The sequence below is a fragment of the Strongylocentrotus purpuratus genome, unplaced genomic scaffold (assembly GCF_000002235.5).
Source record: "Strongylocentrotus purpuratus isolate Spur 01 unplaced genomic scaffold, Spur_5.0 spur5_scaffold_20, whole genome shotgun sequence".
Taxonomy (NCBI): domain Eukaryota; kingdom Metazoa; phylum Echinodermata; class Echinoidea; order Camarodonta; family Strongylocentrotidae; genus Strongylocentrotus; species Strongylocentrotus purpuratus.
In genome coordinates this window covers 14,971,955-14,994,797 of record NW_022145606.1, presented here as the reverse complement: position 1 = coordinate 14,994,797, position 22,843 = coordinate 14,971,955, and the positions used below count along the sequence as shown (strand labels likewise).

At 35.7% G+C, this 22,843-nt stretch overlaps 1 protein-coding gene across 1 annotated transcript; it reads right to left on the bottom strand.

The window, feature by feature from the left end:
• Positions 1-4,953: 4,953 nt before the first annotated feature.
• LOC105439241 (low-density lipoprotein receptor-related protein 4-like) lies at positions 4,954-21,714 on the bottom strand. Its single transcript, XM_030993694.1, has 17 exons — positions 21,654-21,714; positions 20,224-20,457; positions 17,771-17,924; positions 17,111-17,241; positions 16,158-16,409; positions 15,622-15,774; positions 15,253-15,477; positions 14,221-14,380; positions 13,008-13,135; positions 11,969-12,226; positions 11,583-11,693; positions 10,907-11,017; positions 10,229-10,339; positions 9,548-9,658; positions 9,002-9,181; positions 7,177-7,270; positions 4,954-5,399 (listed from the first exon to the last, which is right to left on the bottom strand). Exons 1-17 carry the CDS (start codon positions 21,712-21,714, stop codon positions 5,135-5,137), a joined length of 2,739 nt encoding a protein of 912 aa, XP_030849554.1. The 3' UTR covers positions 4,954-5,134.
• Positions 21,715-22,843: the final 1,129 nt, after the last annotated feature.

Below are 22,843 nucleotides of genomic sequence, written 5' to 3'. Positions count from 1 at the left end.
AAATAACTCCCTTTTCATAATTATATGGATTTAGCTCCTTTTGGAATCAAGCTCTTCATATATAAGTGTAGATATTCTTGGCATGATGTGATGCCTGAAGCATGACATGGGTGCAGCCATTTTCTTGAAATGATGGTGGATCAGGCGAAGTTTTACACGTTACACGAATCAAGGTTTAGTTGGAAAGACTTTTTAAATCAATAACAAAACATTAACTTTTCAATGAGGAAAACTCAAAGCAGAGAATGGACTTCAATTTATAAATTGAAATTTTTACCTACAGAAATATTGATAATTTTGTATAATACATTAATATTACCCCACTTAAATTATTGTATTCTTGTATGGGCATGCTCTAGTATGCAAAATACAAATAGGCTTTTAATTTTACAAAAGAAAATTATAAGAATTATATCGCACAGCCAATACCTTGCTCATATTTTATCTCTTTTTTACAACCTAAATTTTTTAAAAGTAAACGATATTTATGTTTATCAATGTGCAATTTTTATGTATCTATGCTTTAAAAAACTTTTACCAAATACTATTTTACAATATTTTCAACTTAATAAGAATATTCATGGCCACCAGACCAGGATTTTAAATAATTTTCATATTCCAGGAGTAAGGACACTAGTTTCCCAAAATACAATTTTTTTCAGGGGTCCAAAAATTTGGAATGACATACCCATAGATATTCGACAGAGTCCATCACTAAATAGTTTTAAAAGAAAATTTAAACTGTACCTGTTAAGACAATACTCAATAGTGCAATAACCTATATTCTTAATGTTCATCAGACAGAAAAGTGTGTGTTGGTGTGTATGGGAGAGAGTGTATGTGTGAATGCAATTTTTTCCCCCTTTTTTTTCTTCCTTTTTATAACAAATACAAAATTTAAATAATGTACTTAGTTTTTATACAATTACTGGAGACAGACTTTTACATAAGGCCCGGCCTTCCTGTCTAGTCTCCAAATACTTTCATTAATGTACATGTTTAAAATGTTTTTTCCCTTGTCCATCATGTCTTCTCCACTTGTGTAATCCTCATGTTATATATTGATACATGTATTATATTCTAACTTTTATATGTTTGCTTTCCTTGTATATTTTTAATGAAAGTATTGAATAAAGTAAACTTGAACTTGAGAATACAAAAATTATATTTAGTGAAAACAACAAAAACAATATATATATATATATATATATATATAGAGAGAGAGAGAGAGAGAGAGAGAGTAATTAAGTCACACAATGGCATTAGTTTGAAAATTGGTAGGAAATTCAATATTTCTTTTCCCCAAAATACGATTATCTATGATTTCTTTTCTATCCCAATTTCTTCATGGGGGGGGGGGGGGGGGGGGGGGGGGGGGGGGGCTCATGCAGGGTAGCGTTTTTCTCTCTTTATCTCTCTCTCGTTTTCCTCTTTCTTCTCTTTCACATTCTCTTCTCTTTCCTTTTCCTTTTCTTCTTCCATCGCTCTCATCCCTCCTCTTAAAGGCTGCCAAAAAGGGGGCGTGGATAATTTCCCCCTCCCCAACCAGATCCGCCTCTGATTATCTCAACGAGCCTTAACACGTTCAATGCGCGTGTCACAATTATCTTTCATAAAACGCTATGTTCATCAGAGCCATTCATTCGGAGAGTTCGGCCAACCCGGGTACAGTATAGCGAATATATTGCTTTGTTGGGCAGGTATACAAAACATGTTGTACTTCTAACCAAGTGAAAAGAAATTGGCCAACGACTGTGTAAAGATGCCTCATGTCCCTGTTTCTATAGAATTGTTAATATCAAGTAATGAATTTTTATGACAAATTTGCTTTCACCTAATCCAATGCCACGATTTCAGTAGCTAAAACACTTATTGAAATGTGTTATTGATAACAACATTTATTAAACAGCGCCCTGTTGTTCATATAAATAGGGACTTTTAGATTTGCGTGGACTGATACGTGAGACGTCCATTCAAGGCAGTGTATTAAAGGGACGTCGACCGTAGCAATTCCCGTTGTCTTCGTGCGAATCTAAAAGTCCCTAGTGTAGCGCCGTTTCACGTATGAGGAGCAAGTTATACAGGATGGCTCATTAAAAAAAGGAATAGTACACCTTCGCTAATGAGAGGCACAATATCAAGATTAGAATTGTCTAATTAGAAAAATGATGCCAAATTTGCCAAAATTAGTTGAGTACATGCTATTCTAGCCGAATTTTTGTGACGCAATATTCTTATTGTCAATAGCAGTGCTCTTTGTAGAAAAATGCTTATCATTTGAAATAAACTTTAGCCATGGTATTATGCCTGACCAATGGGAACCATGTAATAACGGTCAGATTTAAGAAAACGCAATATTCCACATACACTTTTCCTTATTCATTTGTTTTTAACGACTTCTTCACTCTTTACTACAAACTTGGCTAAATTCGCTTGCTAAATATTTTTATTAGTTTGATAACGTATCTGCATACCAAAAATATACAAATAAGATATATTACCAAACGTAAAAGAACCCATATATAATCATATACAAATATAAATCATTTAAATCATAACACCTTTCAAAAAACACATAGTTAAATCATTTAAATAGTGAACAAATGTAGAAGATCGCCAACTAAAGCTAGAGCTTTAACTTGCTTGTTGCCTCAGGAAATAAACCTATGTCACCAAATAAATATTTAAAAAACGGAATCGTGTACATTTTAAAGAAGATATAGCTATGGCACACTCTTTGCCCCCCCCCACTCTCTGTTTGCTCATAAAAGACTTGCCCTTGGTTCTTATACCCACCCCCTGAACCTAAGGCGGAGATATGCCTCTGTTAATTGCAGGGGATTGCTCTCCAGTGAAATTAAAGATGTTCTAAAAAATTGAAGAATCATAAATGAGACCATTGGCCAGGGTGAAATTACAAAACATTATACTTCGGTTAGTTATTTGTTACTGGAAAGATGCCTTTGCAATATCCTTATCATTGGTCTGATTTATTTCTATGTGTATAAATGCCTCGGCATGCATACATATTCAAATGTTTAAACAACACTTGCGACATCACAATTTTCCAACAATATTTTGTCAAACTTCTCTAAACCCCCAATGCTCCAATACTGAGACCCATTTCCCCTGTACAAAAGGTCGATTTTCTAATACTATGTAGCAATACTTCTTAATTCCCGCACTACTATGTTACAGTACCATGTTCCCATACACAAACATTACAACAAAATCCACATATGTTCCATACTCTAAAGAAAACAAAATCTAAATTACAAAACCCTATGTTTCAATCCCATGGCCCGGAACTACAACGTTCTAATATTCCTAATTTCTTCTCGAACCCTTACTTTCTAAAAGCATGCCCCAACGCCCCTGTACTTTATGAACAAAAAGAAGAAACATAACATGTTCCTACACTAACTACCTCTTATTACAATACCCTTTAGTTTCAATACTGTGTCCTAAAACACCTAAATACCCAATACACATTTATTTATAATACTATGCCTCAATACCACGACATGACCAAAACAAAACAATACAAAACAAAATGAGAACAAAACTTAGATCCTTTATTATGTTGTGACACCTCTATATTACAAAACCCCTATCCTATATAACACTAGTATGATGCAAGATATCTCTATTCCTAAAATCTTGGTTTGCCAATGATCATTATGAAAATGAAAAAATAAAACATAACAACAACTTACAATAACTAAATGTACAACCTGTCTTGGATCATAACGAATGAACAATTACGTATGTTGTCCATAATGTACAAGAACTTTAACAATTCGATATATATTTTTTTCAATTACCAAACACATATTTCAGAGCCTTGGTCTCCCAATGCTATGCCCCCCCACAACAACCCCGAACCCTCTATGTTCTGAAAACACTAGACCCAAAGAACCTTTTGTCTTTTATAAAAAATGACCTAACATGCTTGTATTCCTAAACTTGTTTGCTCCACAACCCGCATTTTTACACAATCCTTATCCAATATTTCAACGTTGTCGTCTTTAAATTAATTTAATGTATTTTTCTTCTCCTTATTTCTTTCCTTTTAATTATCAATTGGGATTGGATCAAACTTGCACTGGATGAGTGCACGCTAAGGCTAGCATATTACTAAAATGAAAAAAAATGCTGGGTTTATTCATGCTTTAGTAAAAAAAAACATATTTAACAAAAGAATTTGGTACTTGGTCTAAGATTTTTTTTCAACCATAGACAAATTTTGAAAACCCAACGCAGGTAATTACGCAAAAAACGGCCCTTAATACACGATGAATATAGAGCCCGCACAATTCAATGAAACGCATTGTGCACAAAAGGCATGGGATAAATTTAATAATAATAATAATAATAAATATATTGATAAGAATAATACTATTAATAATAATAATAATAATAAATATATTGATAAGAATAATACTATTAATAATAATAATAATAACAATAATCGTAGTGGAAGTAATTTAGGAGTGCGTGGGTTTTCGTAGGCCTGTCAGACTTCACAATCATGGCGCTCCCCAATTATTACCCTGGCTTTAATATGGCTCCCAATTTGATTGCGTTCTAGACTTTTAAGGATCAATTCCTGCCAGTTAACCATTTACCCCACCTTCAGACGGCAGTGGGTCGACTGCGACAAAAATAGGATTTATGTCTAGGTAAAAAAAGTGCTCGATTTTCCGAGGTTGTGTCTGACTTCCTTCCTTAAAGATAAAGGTGAATTCTGGTCATCCGATTGGTTTGTAAAAGAAAAGGTGTGGAATGGATCATGTAACATTTATTGGTGTGCACTGCAAAGTTCTGGAGTCATCACAAACATAATACATTTGGCCCAGTCTTGGTAAAGTAACAAGCACTGCACACAGAAAGATGTATATGGGACTGCACAAATGGTGTCGGGGCTACTAACCTTGATTTCCTAATCTTGATATGCTCATTACTCAGCCAGTATACATTTTCTACCAAAATTGTTTGGCAAATGACTTTTATTTGTAATCTTGAACTTTCAGTGTAAGTCTCGTTTGGTTCTGTGATAATTCATTTATTAATTTTTCTACCTGAACTCATCTTTATCTTTAAACGCGATCTAAGACCGGAAATTAGATTTTTTTTACTGACTTATGGATCTTAGCGTTGTTTCATATCTGGGTTGATCTTCACGGGAGTCACCTTGTGCTTCTGGTTTGCCATGGACTAGATTAGTATCATAAATGTGACCAATGTTATTTGGATTAGATATTCCGGAGTAAAAATGCTGGTCTTCGTCCATTTCCATGTACATAAGGTGTTGTGGTGCACGTGGGAGGGGCCGACGTTCCTGTTGCACTGGTGTAATCCCATTAGTGACTTGAGGTTGCTTCCTTCGCTTTATATATCTGCAAAATGATAAACCAAGTTGAATGTGTTAATGATTTTACCTTCTTAAACATGGGGATAATCAAAGCATACACATGTACATAGAAATCCAACCTTTTAAATGAGTTTATTTGTATGGAAGCAGAAAACAAGAGAAAAAATGAACTTGAAATAAATCAGCTAAATGATCAAAAGTTATATAATAATAATAATAATAATAATAATTATATTTGCTTATATAGCGCCTAACACTTACTTTATCAGAAGTCTCTAAGCGCTCTACAATAATGCAGCATAATTACCCTGGCTTTAGCAGTGCAGGTGTTACGCGTGCTGCGTTTCAAGGAATAAATTCCTACCAGGTACCCATTTACTTCATATAAAATTACTACATCTGTGCGAATCCCAGTTCTTTTCTGCTTTCGTACTACGTCCCATTTGGAGGCCCCCAAAATGAAAAGGTTAAATTCCAACGGCATTTAAAAGATAATACTAATTTAGAACTTCCCTAAAAATGGTGGGGCTTGAAAATGTCTTCAAGTTGGAAAATAATGACCATTAGTTGTCAAATCGACTTAGGAGCTATAGAGCCAATAAGTAATAGTCTTGATTTTTAGACCATTGTACCGACTGGTCATACGTTTTATGCCGCGCAAAGATTCAATCAGTTTAATTTTGGCATCAAAAGAAGTGGGTTATTGATTTAGACAAATGCTCATGTACCCTTTACAGCTCATTTTATGTATATTATTACCAAAGAAGAAAAAAGCCAGACAGCCACTCAATAGTGTCTGACAGTGAAGTCTAGCAAGTAAATGGGTTTCCTTGCATAATTTGAATATTAGGACACTGCTAACGTTTAAATTGTACAGATATGACATACATGACATATTCATAATTCCTGTAAAGTTCTACAGAATTTGAGGTTGGCTGCAAAAGGGACATAGTACCTTTAAATCAGTTTGCTATCAGGGTTCGATTTCCTTTATTTAAAGCATTAATGCTCTCTTTCTTATATGCTAGTAATAATATCGTTATAACGATGAATATATTACAGTAATGCTAATGATTATAATACGAGTATTAATATCATTTGTTGTTGTTGTTATTAAAAAGGATAATAACTATAGTATATTGATTTAGATAACAATTCTATTATAAATCCGAGAGGTTCCCTTTGAAAAAAGTGTTATCATTCGGGAATGTCATGGAATATAGGTTTATCCACTTGACTCTCAATCCAAGGGTCGTTGGTTCGAATTCCAGCGTTACTTTATCGTCAAATATGTACCCGGTAGGATGCAGAAGTCATTTTGGTTTACACAGCATTGTGAGCCACTGGAGTCTGCCTAAAATGCCTCCCCCTTAAGGAATGGAGATTGTGCATTCATTGTGTGCTGATCCGAAACAGGGGCAATAATATATATATATGTAAAGTACTTAGATACATCTTTGATGTCTTCAACGTTTTAGATGTCTTGAACGTCTTGATTACTAATCATTATTATTGTTGTTATCATCATCTTAATTCTTTATTATGATTAATATTGGTATTATCATCAGTATCTTAATAATCAGCAAAGTCTTGAGCCCCGTTGCATAACACTTACCATTGATAGTAACTTTGCCATCAATGGCAACTTCCATGGTAACTGGGCTCAACAGCTAATCGAAATCAAGGTTTCCATGGTAGTTACCATCAATGGTAAGTTTTGTGCATCGGGGCCAAGCTTTATTTCGTGTGATCCGGAATTTTAGTATTGATGGTAAATATCTACGATTGTGAAATTGTCTTACGCGAAAACACAGAACGCGATGAGCACCAGAACAGCCAAAATGATCCCGCCGGAAGCGATACCGATCGTACGAACTAGATGGTTCATTCCTGATTCTTGAAAAAAGAGCAAATTTATATGTTATGAGAAATGGAAAAATAATAAATTATTTCTGACTCAATTTCGCTAAAAATCTTGTTACCATGGAAATGTGTAAAGAGGCCGGACTGCAGATATATGGCTTGATAGTTTATCCAGATTCTTTTTGAGATAGTTCTGGTCACATTTCGAATATGATAGCGACTGAAGACCATTCATTATCAGGTTAAATGATACTTCCAAGCTGCATGCAAAAAATGAACATTAATGCGAATGAATGATCTGTCAGTTTTACCAGATCTCAACCATTTGATAATTTGTGTCACGTGATATCTCAAAGAAAATTCACCATTAGGTAAAGATTACAATGATATCTTACGCCTTACTTATGTCCTCTAAAATAAGTCTTGGGACAGATTTTGTCCAAGAGAGCAATTAGTAAAATCGATTTCGTAACAAATTTAGTTTGATTCGAGTGTAACACTTGAAGCCCAATAATCGGCATAAATTTAACTTCTTCTTCTTTTTCTTCTTCTGCTCTATTTCTTCTTTATCTTCTTTCTTTCTTCTCACTTTCACTGATCAATATGATTCTTTTGTGTTTTACAGATCGAATTTTCAAATCCTGTCGATAAAATCTTTTGCCAGGGAATGAATCTTCACGGGGAATAAAATCATTCTGTCTCCTAAGTTACGAATATCATTGGATGGAGGTAGACTCCCCTTTACGAAAGCTTAATCGTGCAGCAAAAATACGACTAGTCTTGTTTAACTCGCCAAAGCGCCAATTTAAGACGAAAAGGCGACTTGCTAAAAAGTAAAACTCGCCAACTGCTCGCCTTCTTTATTTGAAGTAAATACGGCGAGAAGGCGATTTGTTAAAACTCGCCTTTATATTTAATTTAAAAAAAACATTTGAAAAAAAGGCGAGAAGATGAGTTTTACTTCGATCCAAGGCGCCTTTTTTAATGTAAAGATGACGAGAAGGCGACTTAAAGAGTAATAAACAGTCATCTTCTCACCTTCCCGTCGTGAAAGACCGGTGTATGGGCTCAGTCAGTAGAGCGTCCGCCTCACAACCGCGAGGTCTTGGGTTCGAACCCCGGCCGCGTCATACCAAAAGACGTTAAAAGACGGGAATTGCTGCTACCTTGTTTGGCGTTCAACAATAAGTGATAGAGCAACGTCGATCTGGCGCTGCTCAGTGGCTGCTGGGCTCACGATCAAATGGGCAAAAGGAATTTCCATTTTCGGTTTAACTTAATCAAATTTGGAGTGGACTTTAACAGATTATTATTATTATTATTTTTAATATTATTATTACAAGGTGCTTTAGCGAGTTCAATAAAGAGGTCGTCTTCTCGTTGCACGTTTAAGCTTTCAAATATCTTAAGCTATGGTCACAAATCAGAGCAGCGACCGACCGATCAGTAGCCTGCTCGGTCGCTGCTGGAATTAAGCATCGCCCAGCAATTAGGTCGGTGCTCGGGCGGCGACCGCCCAGGCACCGAGCGTATTTTGGGCGGCGAGTGAAAAATGAGCAGGCGCCGCCCAAATTTTAACTCCGCGCTAAAACTTCAGCGGCGACCGAGCGATGCCCTAAAAACGAGCGGTGCCTGGGCGGCCGCCGCTCGGTGGCCGGGCAGCCGCCGGGCAGAATTGGTTAAAAACTCGCCGCTCGGCCGCCGAGCAGCCTACTTTTGGGTAATGTGACCATAGCATAACATACCAAACTACAACATACTCACCTGGGCACTTCAGATCCTCTGTAGCATCCCATGACCCCGAAGAAGCATTACATATCCAAGTCGTGCTTGCATTCCCATCGTTAATGCATGTGATGATGATTTGCTCACCAGGAGTGTAGAGATCTTTGGGATCTTTGATGTGACTCTCTTCAGATTCAATCGGTAAGGCGCATGTGATAGCTGTGTAGGACGTATTGAAGTTTGAATTTAATGTAACCTCCCACGATTTTGGGTGGAATACTGGAACATTCGGTTGTAGTAAAATTTCGCTGGTGTTTCGATATTAGGTAGCATGGACCTAGAACCACCATATGTGTATGTTTATTTTATTGCAATTGACTGTAAGAAAGAGTATAATTTTAAGGACGAACAGTCTTTACCCTACTTTATACACTGACTGTGTATCGACAAAAAGCAGTGAATTAGATTTTCTTCTTCTTCGTCTTCTTTTCTTATTATCTTCTTCATCATCTTCTTCTTATGCTTCATCTTTGATTATAGTCGTACTTGTAACTTGTTGGGAAGATTGTTAACATGTTTAATTACCTGTGTCGCAGTCTTTGCCTGTGAATCCAGTCACACAATCGCACTCATAATCAAATACACTTAACGGATGACATGTTCCGAAAGTGCAAGGCTCAGCATAACATGAGTCAACTGAAAGATAATTGCCAGAGTTCCTATTTGAGTCAGAAGTCCTCAAATTGCATGCATGAACCAGTTTGTTTCTATGCCCAGTCATAATTAGTCTATTGTATTTTTTAAATCCTTACATAAATATATATACCTTTGAATAATTCGCCTAGCAATTGACATATTAAAGTAATTATATGCTTACATGTGAAAGGTAATACAATAATGAATTGTTGCCCTCAATCATGTAACGTATATCAGGCTCTTTATAATATATTATTCATTCATTCACCCACCTATTTTTAAATTGAATTACAGGATACGTATTAAGTTTGTTAACGATTGAAAAAATGTCCTGCGTAGAATGTTTAAACGATATCTGACACACACATTAAGTGAAATTAATTATAGCTTTGGCCTATCGTCACCCTACTGGCTGATACCTACAACATACCACAGTAAAAAGGGTTTTTCTTCTTCTTTTCTTGTTCTTGTTCTTCTTATTCATTTTTTCCTCTTCCTCTTCATCTTCTTAGCCATTGATAAGAGTCGTACTTGTAACTTGATGGAAATATTGTTAACATGTTTAATTACCTGTGTCACAGTCTTTACCAATGAATCCAGTCATACAATCGCATTCATAATCAGATACACCTAACGGATGGCATGTTCCGTAAGTGCAAGGCTCAGCAGAACATGAGTCAACTGAAAGATAAATGCCAGAGTTTTGTCTTGAGTCAAAATACGACATATTTGCATGCAGGAACCAGCTTGTTTCTATGCCCAGTCATAATTAGTCTGTTGTATTTTTTAAATCCTTACATTTATATACCTTTGAATAATTCGCCTGGCAATTGACATATCAAAGTAATTATATGCTTAGTATTTTATGTAAAAGGTAATACAATAATGTATTGTGGCTATTAATTATTTAACATATATCAGGCTCATAAGAGTATATTATTCATTCATTTACTAATTAAAAAAAACGTACTGCAGAGAATTTTTAAACGATATCTGACACATACATATTTTGGGTTTATAACGAAAAATGAAATTAAGTACAGCTCCGGCCTATCGTCAACCTGCTGTTTGTTACCTCATACCTACAACATAACACGGTGAAGGGTTTTTCCTTTTTCTTTTCCTTCTTCTTCTTCTTCTTGTTATTCATTTGTTCATCTTCTTCGTCTTTGATAATAGATTCTGCTTCCTGTTTGATAATAATCGTACTTGTAACTAGATGGAAATATTGTTAACATGTTTAATTACCTGTATCGCAGTCTTTACCAGTGAATCCAGTCATACAATCGCATTCATAATCAGATACACCTAACGGATGGCATGTTCCGTAAGTACAAGGCTCACCAGAACATGAGTCAACTGAAAAATGAATGCCAGAGTTTTGTTTTGGGTCAAAATACGACTTATTTGCATGCAGGAACCAGTTTCGTTCTACGCCCAGGCACGATTTGTCTTTTGTATTTCTCATAACATTTCATTTATATACATTTTAACAATTTTCATGCCTGGCAATTGAACATTTCAAAATACTATTCTATTATATGCTTAGTAAGTCATGTAAAAGGTTATATAATAACGTATTGTGGCTATTAATTATTTAAAATATATCAGGCTCATTGTAATATATTATTAATTCATTTACTAATTGAGAAAAAGATGACCTGCGGAGAATGTTTAAATGGTATCTGACACATACATATTCGGGTTTTTAACGAAAAAAAAAAAATTAAGTATAGCATTGATCTATCTTAACCCTACTTTCTGTTACCTCATACCTACAACATAACACAGTGAAGGTTTTTTTTTTCTTCCTCTCCTTCTTCTTCTTGACTTTCATTTGTCAATTTGATAATAGCTTCTGCTTCATCTTTGATAATAATCGGACTTTTAACTTGTTGGAAATATTGTTAACATGTTTAATTACCTGTGTCGCAGTCTTTACCAGTGAATCCAGTCACACAATCGCATTCATAATCAGATAAATCTAACGGATGGCATGTTCCGTAAGTGCAAGGCTCAGCAGAACATGAGTCAACTGAAAGATAATTGACAGAGTTTTGTCTTGAGTAAAAAAAAACACGACATATTTGCATGCAGGAACCAATTTCCTTCTACGCGCCCAGGCATGATTTGTCTTTTGCATATTTATAACGTTTCATTTATATACCTTTTAACAATTTGCCTGGCAATTAAATGTAGAAGGAGAAGGGGCTTCTTTCTTCTCATTCTTATTCTTCATCTTCTTCTCCTCCTTCTTCTCATTTTCCAAATTCAATTTTTGTAACTTTCTTAATTGAATGATATTCTCACCTACGACGTGGATGCCGGAGGGTTGAGCAATGATGCTGACAGATGAGTACAGACCAGGCCATGTTTGATTGTCAGGCTCCTCTATCCCTACTCCCTTAAGCACCCAATCGCTCCATATCACCGTACTCTTGTACACTATCACACCAAACGGATGAAAGGTACCGTGGGTACTATCAAGGAGAATCTTCCTCCCACCACCATCAAGGTCACATGATTCAATCTTGTCGAGACGAGCATCACACCAAATCAACCGATTCCCTAATTCAAAGAAAAGAGTGAACATGCATTGTTGCCTATGAAGTCGGAATAATATTTCCCTATCTCTTTTCCTGAAACGAATGTGCCATTGTGATATATTCTTCATACCTTCTTAAAAATGTATTTGATCAAACTTTGTGACACTATCAATTGATCAATACAATTCTGAGAAGATATTACAAATTTATATAATACCTTTAAAAAACAAAAACAATCGTCTCAAACCTTTTTATTTGTAATTCCATATAAGGAGGAATGATATAACTTGTACGTGGAGACTTTATTTCAGGATTCATTAATGATTTCATGGAGCCTTGGGCCAAGCATGAAAACCAGTCAGACACAATATTTCCAAACCGAGTAAAGGCAGACTTTTGAAAACGGTGGTTAACGCCAAGTGATTACAATGCCCTCATCGTTCAGCATGTGGAAATTAAGGTATAAGAAAACTTTCCATAGTCAACCTGCTGTTCAGATACACACACACACGCACACACACACACACACACACACACACACACATATATATATATATATATATAAACACATTTTAAAATTTGGATTTTCATTGATATGCTTGTCATTTGGAAGGTATGTTTTCGGGACTAATAAATAATGACAAAAATTGAAACATATTAGAAAAATAGTATTAAATACTATTTTTCTAATTTGTGGGCTCGCAATTCTTGTTATATGTTCAGCTAAGAGTTATTTAAGATTTGGGTACTACCACTGACAATCAGTTATAGTAATTAAACCGTGCCAACGAGTTTTAGAATACCTTGCATATCGTAAGTGATACCGTTTGGCCATCCGATGTCTGTATCCAGAATCACCTGACGACCAGAAGCATCCCGATTAGACATCTCTATCTTGGGTGTACTCCCCCAGTCCGTCCAATAGAGCTTCCTGTATTGAAAGTTAATCCAGCCTTTGTAATGAGTTCATGGTATGAACGCTGATAAACTCAAAGAAACTCAATGTGAAAGACTTGAGATAAATTGGACCGATTAATAAGAAAGTTAAATTTTTTGAAATATTAGAATACTTATAATAAGGCCTAAAATAAAAACTTGTTGTATTGCCTTTTGCGACCGACCCCAAAATCTGAAAATCTACGGTCAGCATTTAATTTTTTATTTTTTTTTTAACGTTTTTTAGATTTTTTCTAATCAATGAATAAAACAATATGTATTTTGTTTGTTTAAATGGGATAAAAATGCATACAATCAAATTATTCCAAAATTCTCGCTCGTGTAAACCATGGATGATTATGAGGTGGAAAAGATATCACGGGAATGATGACGTTGAAACACATGTATAAAAGCATTAAAAACTGAGAAATATCAGCCAAAAGAGGGCGGGGAAAAAACAAAAAACAAACAAACGTTCAAATCTGAAAAATATCGGCCCAAAGAGGGCAACAACAAAAAAGTTAAAAAAAAAAAAAAAAAACTTTTCCGACCGACCGACCCATGTTTTTGGCACCCAAAGGGCAATACAGCAAGTTTTTATTTTAGGCCTAATTCTATGCGTATCTCAATTTGGCAATTCGGCCACGGTCAAAGCCTCTCGTTTGCTATGTACAAAATACTATTATTATACAGGTCCTCTAAAGAGAAAAGACCCTCCTAAGTAATTCATTTTTAAAAATTGAAATTTGTGCCACTTTTTGTGTAATGGAACAAATGGAAAAAAAAAATAATTACGTCGCCTGGATATTACTGACCATTTTAATTTCCCCATATGAACAGAGATTTCAATCTTTTTTTAAATCAAAACTTTCTTATTTTTAGAAAATGATCCATGAAATTAAAGGACGGTATATAACAGCAAAAGAGGCTTCCGCTTCTCTTATTTTGCCACTGCCCCCCCCGGCTCTCTTTTCCTCCAAGACATTCATTCTTCTCTTTTGCATATCTTTTCTTAATTAAGTAATATTGATCAAATACTTTCCAACATGGAAAAGCGAAAAATATTAGACGATGCCAAACCTGTTTTCTGGAACAATTATAATTGCCCTCGGCATATCTACATCGTTTATCAGTACTCGCTTGTTCGATCCGTCAAACTGGATGGATTCAATGGTTTTGAAGGCCGTATCTGTCCAGAAAATAGTTTCGTTGTCGCTATCCACAAAAAGACCGTCAGGAACTGCGTTAAATTGGAAGGAGCTTTTTAAATTTTGAATAGAGGGCACTGCGAATTTGATAATACTGTATTTGATGACCTGATGAAATTGTTTTACCAGTCAACACCCCCCCCCCCAAAAAAAAAAAAAAAAAAAAAAAAAAAAAAAATGAAGAAAAACAAATGAGGAAAAACAATCCAATATCTACCATGATTATTTATTTTTTGTTTTTGTTCAAGTAGGAGCATTTGTAGAAGAATGTATTTATAAACACACCGCAGGAACAGACACACACGCACACATTTTATATGTACATGTGAATTACTAAACTTGCGGTGGAGTGGGTACTTGAGCCCCTCAAAGGTAAAGCACTTTTTTGGGAGATTTTGAAAATTGGAGTGATAGCAATTCTTTAAAATATCGATATGTTTTGATGCTCCTGTAGATGTATTATAAGTACTAGAACATTTAGCCCTAAAACACTTCGGCTTTCGAGAAATTGAATAATCCAAAATTTACCGGTGCTCTCGCGTTATTTCAAATATTTCAAATAGCGCTTAAGGCCATTCCATGATAGCTGCGAGCCTGCGACCATGGAAATCTCAGAGTTCTGATTTATAATTTCCAAACGAGAATAGTGAATCGGTCGATTGTAGTAAAAAACAAACATTGTTTTGAAGCTTAAGTATTAAATATCGGTCTTAGGAGGACGCTCAACAACATAAAGAGTTTATTATTTACAATTTCATCACTTTAGACTCGATTTCAACTGCGACAACGATCAAAATCGCATATGCTTCTAATATGTTCATTTGAACTAAATTCATGACCCCATACCAAAACCTTGTATTACCCTCTATAACCGATGAATTGCTTAAACGTTAGAAACACAAACCTCCAAGCCCTTGAACGACTATTCTTTGATTGGACCCATCGATTTGAGAAGCACTTAACGTCTTTCTTTCCACGTCTGTCCAATACACTTCCTTTGCTATGACGTCATACCCCACTGCTACTGGCTTTTGCACAGAGAGAAACGGGAGCTGCCTGAAATTCAGATTGTTCGTGTGTGCAACATAAATTGCCCCTCCACTTAGGTCTGTCAGAAACATCAGAGAATCTGCCAAGAAATGGAAAAGGTTACGCATGAAAGGTCAGTTCAAAGCGTTACGGAATGACATTTAAATAACCAAATAAAAATGTTAATTTTTAACTTTTAATTTCAAATAAATGTTATTACACCCAAAGTTTCCTTCAAACATACCGGATTCTTCGACTGGATCGCAGTTCGTTTCATCCGACTGATCGAGGCAGTCAACGAGGCCGTCACATTGCCATGCTGAAGGGATGCAAATATCTCCGCATGTAACTTCGTCTGCAAGACACCTCTCTTCGGGTCTCTTTGAGTGAGATTGGCCTAAGAAATAGAGTAAATAACACCAAATAACTGAAACCCAACTTCCAAAACATCTTTCCCTACATACTAGAGGGGAAATGGGCTTGTCAATATTCTGTTGTGGGAGAGTAATTTTAGTAACCAAATCTTAATTTTTACCTTAACTAAGAAAGCTTTAATGTTGTGATATGTATATCTATATATAAGCAAGTTTAGTAAAACTGCAATTTCTGACAGTGCTCAACTGTAGGAGCAAATGTAGATATAGGAGGTTTAATCTTACCAACTCCTATAGCAAGAGTGAATTGTGTTCACTCATCAAGCCTCCCCCAATCCTTTATAAACCTTATGAAGGGGCAGATTTGGAAAAGGGGAGACTGGCTCAGAATTATCATCTATATTACCATGATAAACATGAATTCCTGTGGGGTTTTCAAAATGAAGAATGTTGGCTGAAGCAGGCGAAACACCCCTGTGACCGTGGAGAAGGGTAACGCCTCTTGTAGCGGAATCTGTCCACAGGGGCATTCCCCTGTACCAGGCGATATCAACTGGTGACGTGCGTTCCGTTCTGATAAGAGTCACCTGGTCCCCTCCAAGTGGACCAAAAGACTCGATCGTTCCCTTTTGGTCATCAAAGATAAAAAGGCGCGTTCCTGGATGTTACGTTTTTAAATTAGAAAAAAAAAGAATGGAAACAAAAGGAGAAAGAAAAAAATAATGTTAAGACAATCAAGTACTGAGGTTTATCGAGACTAACTCAAATAAAGTATCTGATTTTGTGGAGGCACAAGTCTCCTAAATTTCAGACAAGTAAAAATAATACAATCTCTCATCTCGGATACGCACTAAATGTGATCGAACTCCTGCAAAAAGAAAATTAAAACACCCCCTCCCCCCAAAAAAACAAAATAAACTTTCGTTAATCATGTTATTAGTCTAAGCCAAATGACAGGATATGAACTCACTCGAATAGATGTATGTTGATACGAAGGCAATAATCGGAGAGACTCCATGCATACGTACCTCTTTTTATGCTGCACAATGGTGTTTATCGAACTAAAAATAACCATTAAACATAACATTCTTGGATTTTAAAAACGAATGGTAACTCTAGAGGGTTAACCCTATATAGCCTGGGCTATTTTGAAACTACATAGCCCGGGGGAGGGGGCTTCTAAATAAAAAATAAAAAACCCGGATCTTATGGCAGAAATTTCTATCATAATGAATAATTCTTTAATGAGACATACAATATGGAGAGCTCTACTTCTCTTCTTCATGTGATACACAACTTCTGTCATGAAATTCGGTTATTTTTTTTCTTTCTGGGACACACTGTACAGCACATCCTTACCTTCCCTGTCGAGTGCTAGACTCCTTGCAGACGTAAGCCCAGTCATTACGTTTGTCGCCATGGGGTAAAAACTGTTGTACAGAGTGTGGATATCTGCACTTGATGGTGTGTTGTCGATCACATAGAAGTTCCTGTGTAGATAAATGAATTCGTATTCGAACATTTTGATAAAAATCAACAATAACTGGTGTGTAATTATGTAAATCGAGGTCTAGGGACGGTCATGAATTACTATTTTGTTGATCCGGATATGTTACTCTCTTGCGCATCCAATTTTGATCTTTAAATTTTTTGTTTTTTTGTTTAGTAGGTCGATGATCGCAAGCTTGATCATCCTGACTTTGGTGTCATACATAAACTAAAAAATATTTACAATGAAAAAAGATGAAGTCAGTTAATGTATTTGATTAGATATAACTTGTTTATTTTCGATATGTTGTTGTTCAATTAATTGTTTGTTTTCTTTATATTCTCCTTCGTCGCCGTCTTCTTCTTCTCCTTCTTCTTTCCCTCTATTTCTTCTTCTCCTTTCTTTCAAGACAAATTTTTGGACCATCGCAAAGTTATTTTGATCGTAGGTTGATGAAGAGTTGTGGTAAATACATAAAACGTAATTATAGTAGATCTCACATAATCTGAACATGACTTTTTTTAAATTACCCATTTGGATGAGCCGCTACTGTAGAAAAGTTGTTACCGGCAAAAGTGTTGCCTTGAAGACCAGACGAGTAGTCAAGCAACCCTGATAGATTTCTATGCACATTGATCCAGGCGATCTTTTTCGTTGGAACGTGAATTGTCAGATCAATAACATCTATGTTGAAAGAAATATAGGTAAGAATGGCAAATATTTGTCTTCCTAACTCACGATGACTTACGTCATTCCTGACCATGGGCTCTAGTCTAGGCGTCGGGTCGAGTTGTCCGTTTACTCGAAATTTCGCAGAAAACATACACCTTTATTTACAAAAGGTCGACGCGTCACTTCGTTTGGTTACATGGACTTTTTTGAAAACGTGCCCCCATTTTCACGAAAGGTCGGATGAACTGAGTGATATTAATCACATTTCTTTTTTGGGGTGAAAAATCTATTGAGACAAGGCTAACCCTTTTACTATGAATTCGATCGCTAGGGTATTAATGAACTCTTGTGATTATTTATCTCGTAAACAAACTATATAAAAGATAAATAAAAAGTGTCGGACCAAAATGATATTTTTCTTAGGTTTCCTGTAGGTTTTTCAGAAAGTTTCGGGTAAACTAGATCCAACACGTTGATGATAAATAGGATATATTTCACGAAAGTTACACCTGACCCTACATGTGAGGGAAAATAGTGCTCGATTATTCACGATAATTTTTGTAACCCGGCAACCCGACCCGACGAGAGGACCCGATTGAGCTTAGTACGCCACTTGCAAGGATGTTATGGTTGAGTGTCAACCAGATGGTTCGAATACCTGTCACAATTATTGTCATTTCGCAGGCTACATTTGTACTTCTCAAGCCAGGTAAGAAGGTGAATGGGTACCCGGATAAAAGAAATTCCTTGAGCTATTATTGTTATTATTAGGAGTAGCATAATTAGTGATAGTAGAAGTAGAAGCTGAAGTAAAAGTAGTGGTATTAGTATTAGTAATAGTATTAGTGTAGTCAGGCGCGTACGCAGGATTTTTTCAAGGGGGCGGGGGGGGGGGGTTAACATTTATAAATCGGCCGAAAATTTCGCAACGACTCAGCCAACCGCTGAATGAGCGGGGAGGGGGGGGGGGAGGGGGTTAAGAGGACACTTTTTTTTTGCTCCCCCAAAAAATCGCAACGACTCAGCCGACCGCTGAATAAATCGGGGGTAAGAGGACATTTTTTTTTTTTTTTTTTTTTTTGTCTCGAAATTTGAAAATTTGACATTTTGCTCCGTTGGGGGGGGGGGGGGGGTAGGGTCAGCTATTTTAGGTCAGTCATGGGAATAAAAAAAAAATCCAAAGGGGGGGGGTTAGGGGGGGGGGGGTTAGGGGGGTTTACACACAAAACAATACCAAAGGGGGGGGGGGTTAACCCCCCACCCCCCCCCCCCTGTGTACGCGCCTGAGTGTAGTAGGTATTAATACAATCCCCATCACTACCGCCACCACCACCACCACCATCATCATCATCATCAGAATGTCTGGCAGAAAATGTTACTAGGAATACTTCAAACAACCCAAGTCCGAAATTAATTCCATTTGTAAAACAATCTACTAATGCCTGGAATAGTGTTATTCCATAGTCGATTGCAATGGTGATTAAGAATTAAGTATAAGACCAAAGTTATTAATTCGTCTGGGGATTCTTGAATATTCCTAAAAGTTGGTTTATTCTTTTAAACTATCGCGAGCGATAAGGATTGGACTTTTTAGTCGAAGTTAATTTACTAAATATTGTTAAATATTTTTCATGTTAAACCACACAGGATCGAAATGGGTTCAGGTATTTACAACCTCAATTCATTCATATTTTGTGGATCCATGGGAACTAAGGGGTGACCACCCCCCTCCCCCTCCGTTGGGAGGCAAACAAAAAAGAGAAAAACAATATATAATGGTAATAAAATCACCCAACACCACACTCGGCTTGTCGGAAAGCCGTCAACGACTATAGGGGTAATATTGGATAACTTGGTTTGGAAAGGGTGGCTCGTCAAAGGTTTTTCTCCCGCCTTTTCCTTATTAGACTATTTAAGATCCGGCCATGATCATAATAATAACAATACAATAATTATAGTCATTCAAAATGATAATAATAAAAATAATAATAATAATAATAGTAAAATAACACCAATAATAATAATAATAATAATAATAATATTATCAATATCAATTATAATAATAACAATAATAATGATAGTTTAGTTTATCAGCGTAGGTGCGGTTCTTCCTGAAGGCCCTGCAATTATCATTACCCCGTCAGTTGCAATGTTCCCATTAACTTTTAGGTGGAGAGTGGCAAATGTGTACAAATGTCTTGCCAAAGGACGCCAAGCTGAGGTTTGAACCCTTGACCCTAGGATTGAGAATCAAGTGAACGAACCACTATACCCTGACACCTCCGCCGAATTGAAAAAAGAAAATACTCACCATGACCGGCATCCAATGTCTCATAACCCGATCCATTGCGTTTAGCGCGATTTAGAGACCCGTCTTCAGCATTGACCCAAAATACGACATCATCGTCGAAGTCGTATCCGACGGCCACCGGTTGCCGTAAGTTGGGCAGTGGAAGCGAATGGAACTCGAGCTCGTCAGCGGTGCTCTCGAAAATGGAATTCCCTCCCGAGTCGCACAGAAAAATAACTGGCTCATACACGGACCCTTGGAAAACACAAACAATTACTTTGTTGTTTGTATTGATTTCGAAAACTTTGACAATAAACAAACAATAACATGTAAAACTTACATAAGCGCTAACACACACAAACACACGCACAAACTCCACGTTTATAGTGTAAATCCGGTAGCCATGATACATACTAATAAATAAGTTAATCCTTCCTTCTATTCCGATTGAAGATGATGTTATTCGCAGTTAATTCTGTAGAAATCTTGGAATTGTACAGTTCACATCCCAGCTGTTGTACATCTGTCAAGTAGCAGTTACGTAACTTTTTTCCGCAATTACGTATCCCCTCGGCCAAACATAATAAATATTTGATGTACATTAGGATATTGAAGTTGCACTAGCCTTGATTCTCGAAGGTTTTTATAATCGCGTCATTTGTAAATTTATGTGACACACACATAGAAATCTAAAATAAATAATGGATTTCTTGTTTGGTGTTAATTATTATTTTAATATTACTTTTTTAATCATAATTACAAAAATAATAGATTACTTCGTTGAACAGAAAATATCAGCCTTAAGCTGCATGTCATGTTGTTTTTAATAAACAAATTCAATTCAAATAATCTCTCCATCAGGGAGTACCTATGCCAACAAAATTATTTTACCCGACACTCTACTTGCTTTCTTCACCTTCTTGCACGACCTCCCGTTTGCCACACGTGCATATTTTCACAAAACCATAGGCATGAATGGAGGAAAGGACTGTGCAACACATTGATTATGCAAAATAACAAATTTCCGGTCTTGATTACATCTACGATGAAAATAATGCTTGCATTGAAAATAAAAATAGTAATGATGCTTTATAATGATAATAATAAGAATATGTTTATAACGACATTATAATGATAATTATAATAATAAAAAGAAATATAATAATGCTGATGTTAATGATAATAATAACAATAATTATATTGATAAAAATAATGATAATTATAATATCAATAACATTAATAATCAAAATAATAACGATAGTGATGATGATGAAAGTGATATTATTTATACTAATGATAACAACAACAATATCAACAATAATCACACTAATAATGCACACAGTTCTAGTATTAGTATTACTTCTTTTTCCTCTTCTACTACAATACTGAACTAATAATGACAACAATGCTAATACAAACAAATATAAAAAGAAATAAATGGGCAAACTTACGGCTCTGGGCAGAGTACACGAAAAACAGAAAGACAACCAGTGCGTTCGTCTTCATCACCATCATGATCATACACCTATCTGTCGAAAATCCAGAATATATATTAACAGTCACATATCAGGTCAAAATTTATTGCCTAGGTTGAGAGAAGCGATCGAGATAAAATGCACTGCATAAGGACATAAGACTCTTCCTGGGGATCACCCTTAACACTTCTATATTCCTTAGGTTGTCTCCTCTCTGGAATTATTTACCCGGTAATACAATTGTCATTGGAGGACGGTTACTGTGTTATGATGTCGCTCAATTTCATATTTATTAAACAAATCATAATAATATTAATATTCCACTTTTGAAATGAGCTTAAAACATCAACAAACAAATTTTTAACCAAATACAAGGGTGTTGGTGTTCGGAAATTTGGTGTAGTAATATTAACAGCCTCATATCATAGGCAAATTAATGGTGTGGCCTACACTTTTGCCCCATTTAAAACAATTGTATTAAGTGATTGTGAAAATATAATTTATTTTGTATCTTCTCAAAACTTCATTGTTCAATCTTAAAGTTCTGACAGGATATAAACTGCTATGAAAAAGAAACAAACTATCAAGAATAAAGCATATTGTCAAATTTGATGCACAAGGTAAGAAAGTATATTCCTTCTTTATGGGCAACATACAGGGGCATACTCACGCATACACACAACTTTGTAGGATATACACTGTTGGTTATAAAGGTGGAATAATTATTGTTTACCCCAATCTATGGAACGATTTTGACGATTTATTCCTAATAGATATATTATTCGCTGATGGCAAGAATCTATTCTCTTCTGAGTCAGATCTTCAGACACTTTTAAAATTGTCAATGCCGAGCTGCCGAAATTATCAAATTGGTTTAAAGACAACAAACTTTCCCTCAATCTCAAGAAAACTAATTTCATATACTTCAAAATGAAGAACAACAATACACATACAAATGTCGAAATATCTTTGGATGATGAATTGGTAGAAAGGAGGGAGTATTCGAAATTCCTTGGTATATCAATAAATGAAAATATGAAGTGCAATCACTATGTTAAATATATATCCGATATCATCTCACGCCAAATTAGTATACTATGTAAATTACAAACATTATGTCCCACCGAACATTTTATTTCTGCTATATAATTTTCTAATTGAGCCAT

Bases quoted from the DNA above. Each gene is read 5' to 3' on its own strand.
- LOC105439241 (XM_030993694.1), bottom strand. From the start codon at position 21,714: ATGGTGATGAAGACGAACGCACTGGTTGTCTTTCTGTTTTTCGTGTAC. The intron at 12,227-13,007 runs GTATTCTAAAAC...TCTTTGAATTAG, and splicing joins TATCACTTACGATATGCAAG to GGAATCGGTTGATTTGGTGT. The intron at 10,340-10,906 runs GTAATTAAACAT...TTTATCTTTCAG, and splicing joins TGGTAAAGACTGCGATACAG to TTGACTCATGTTCTGCTGAG.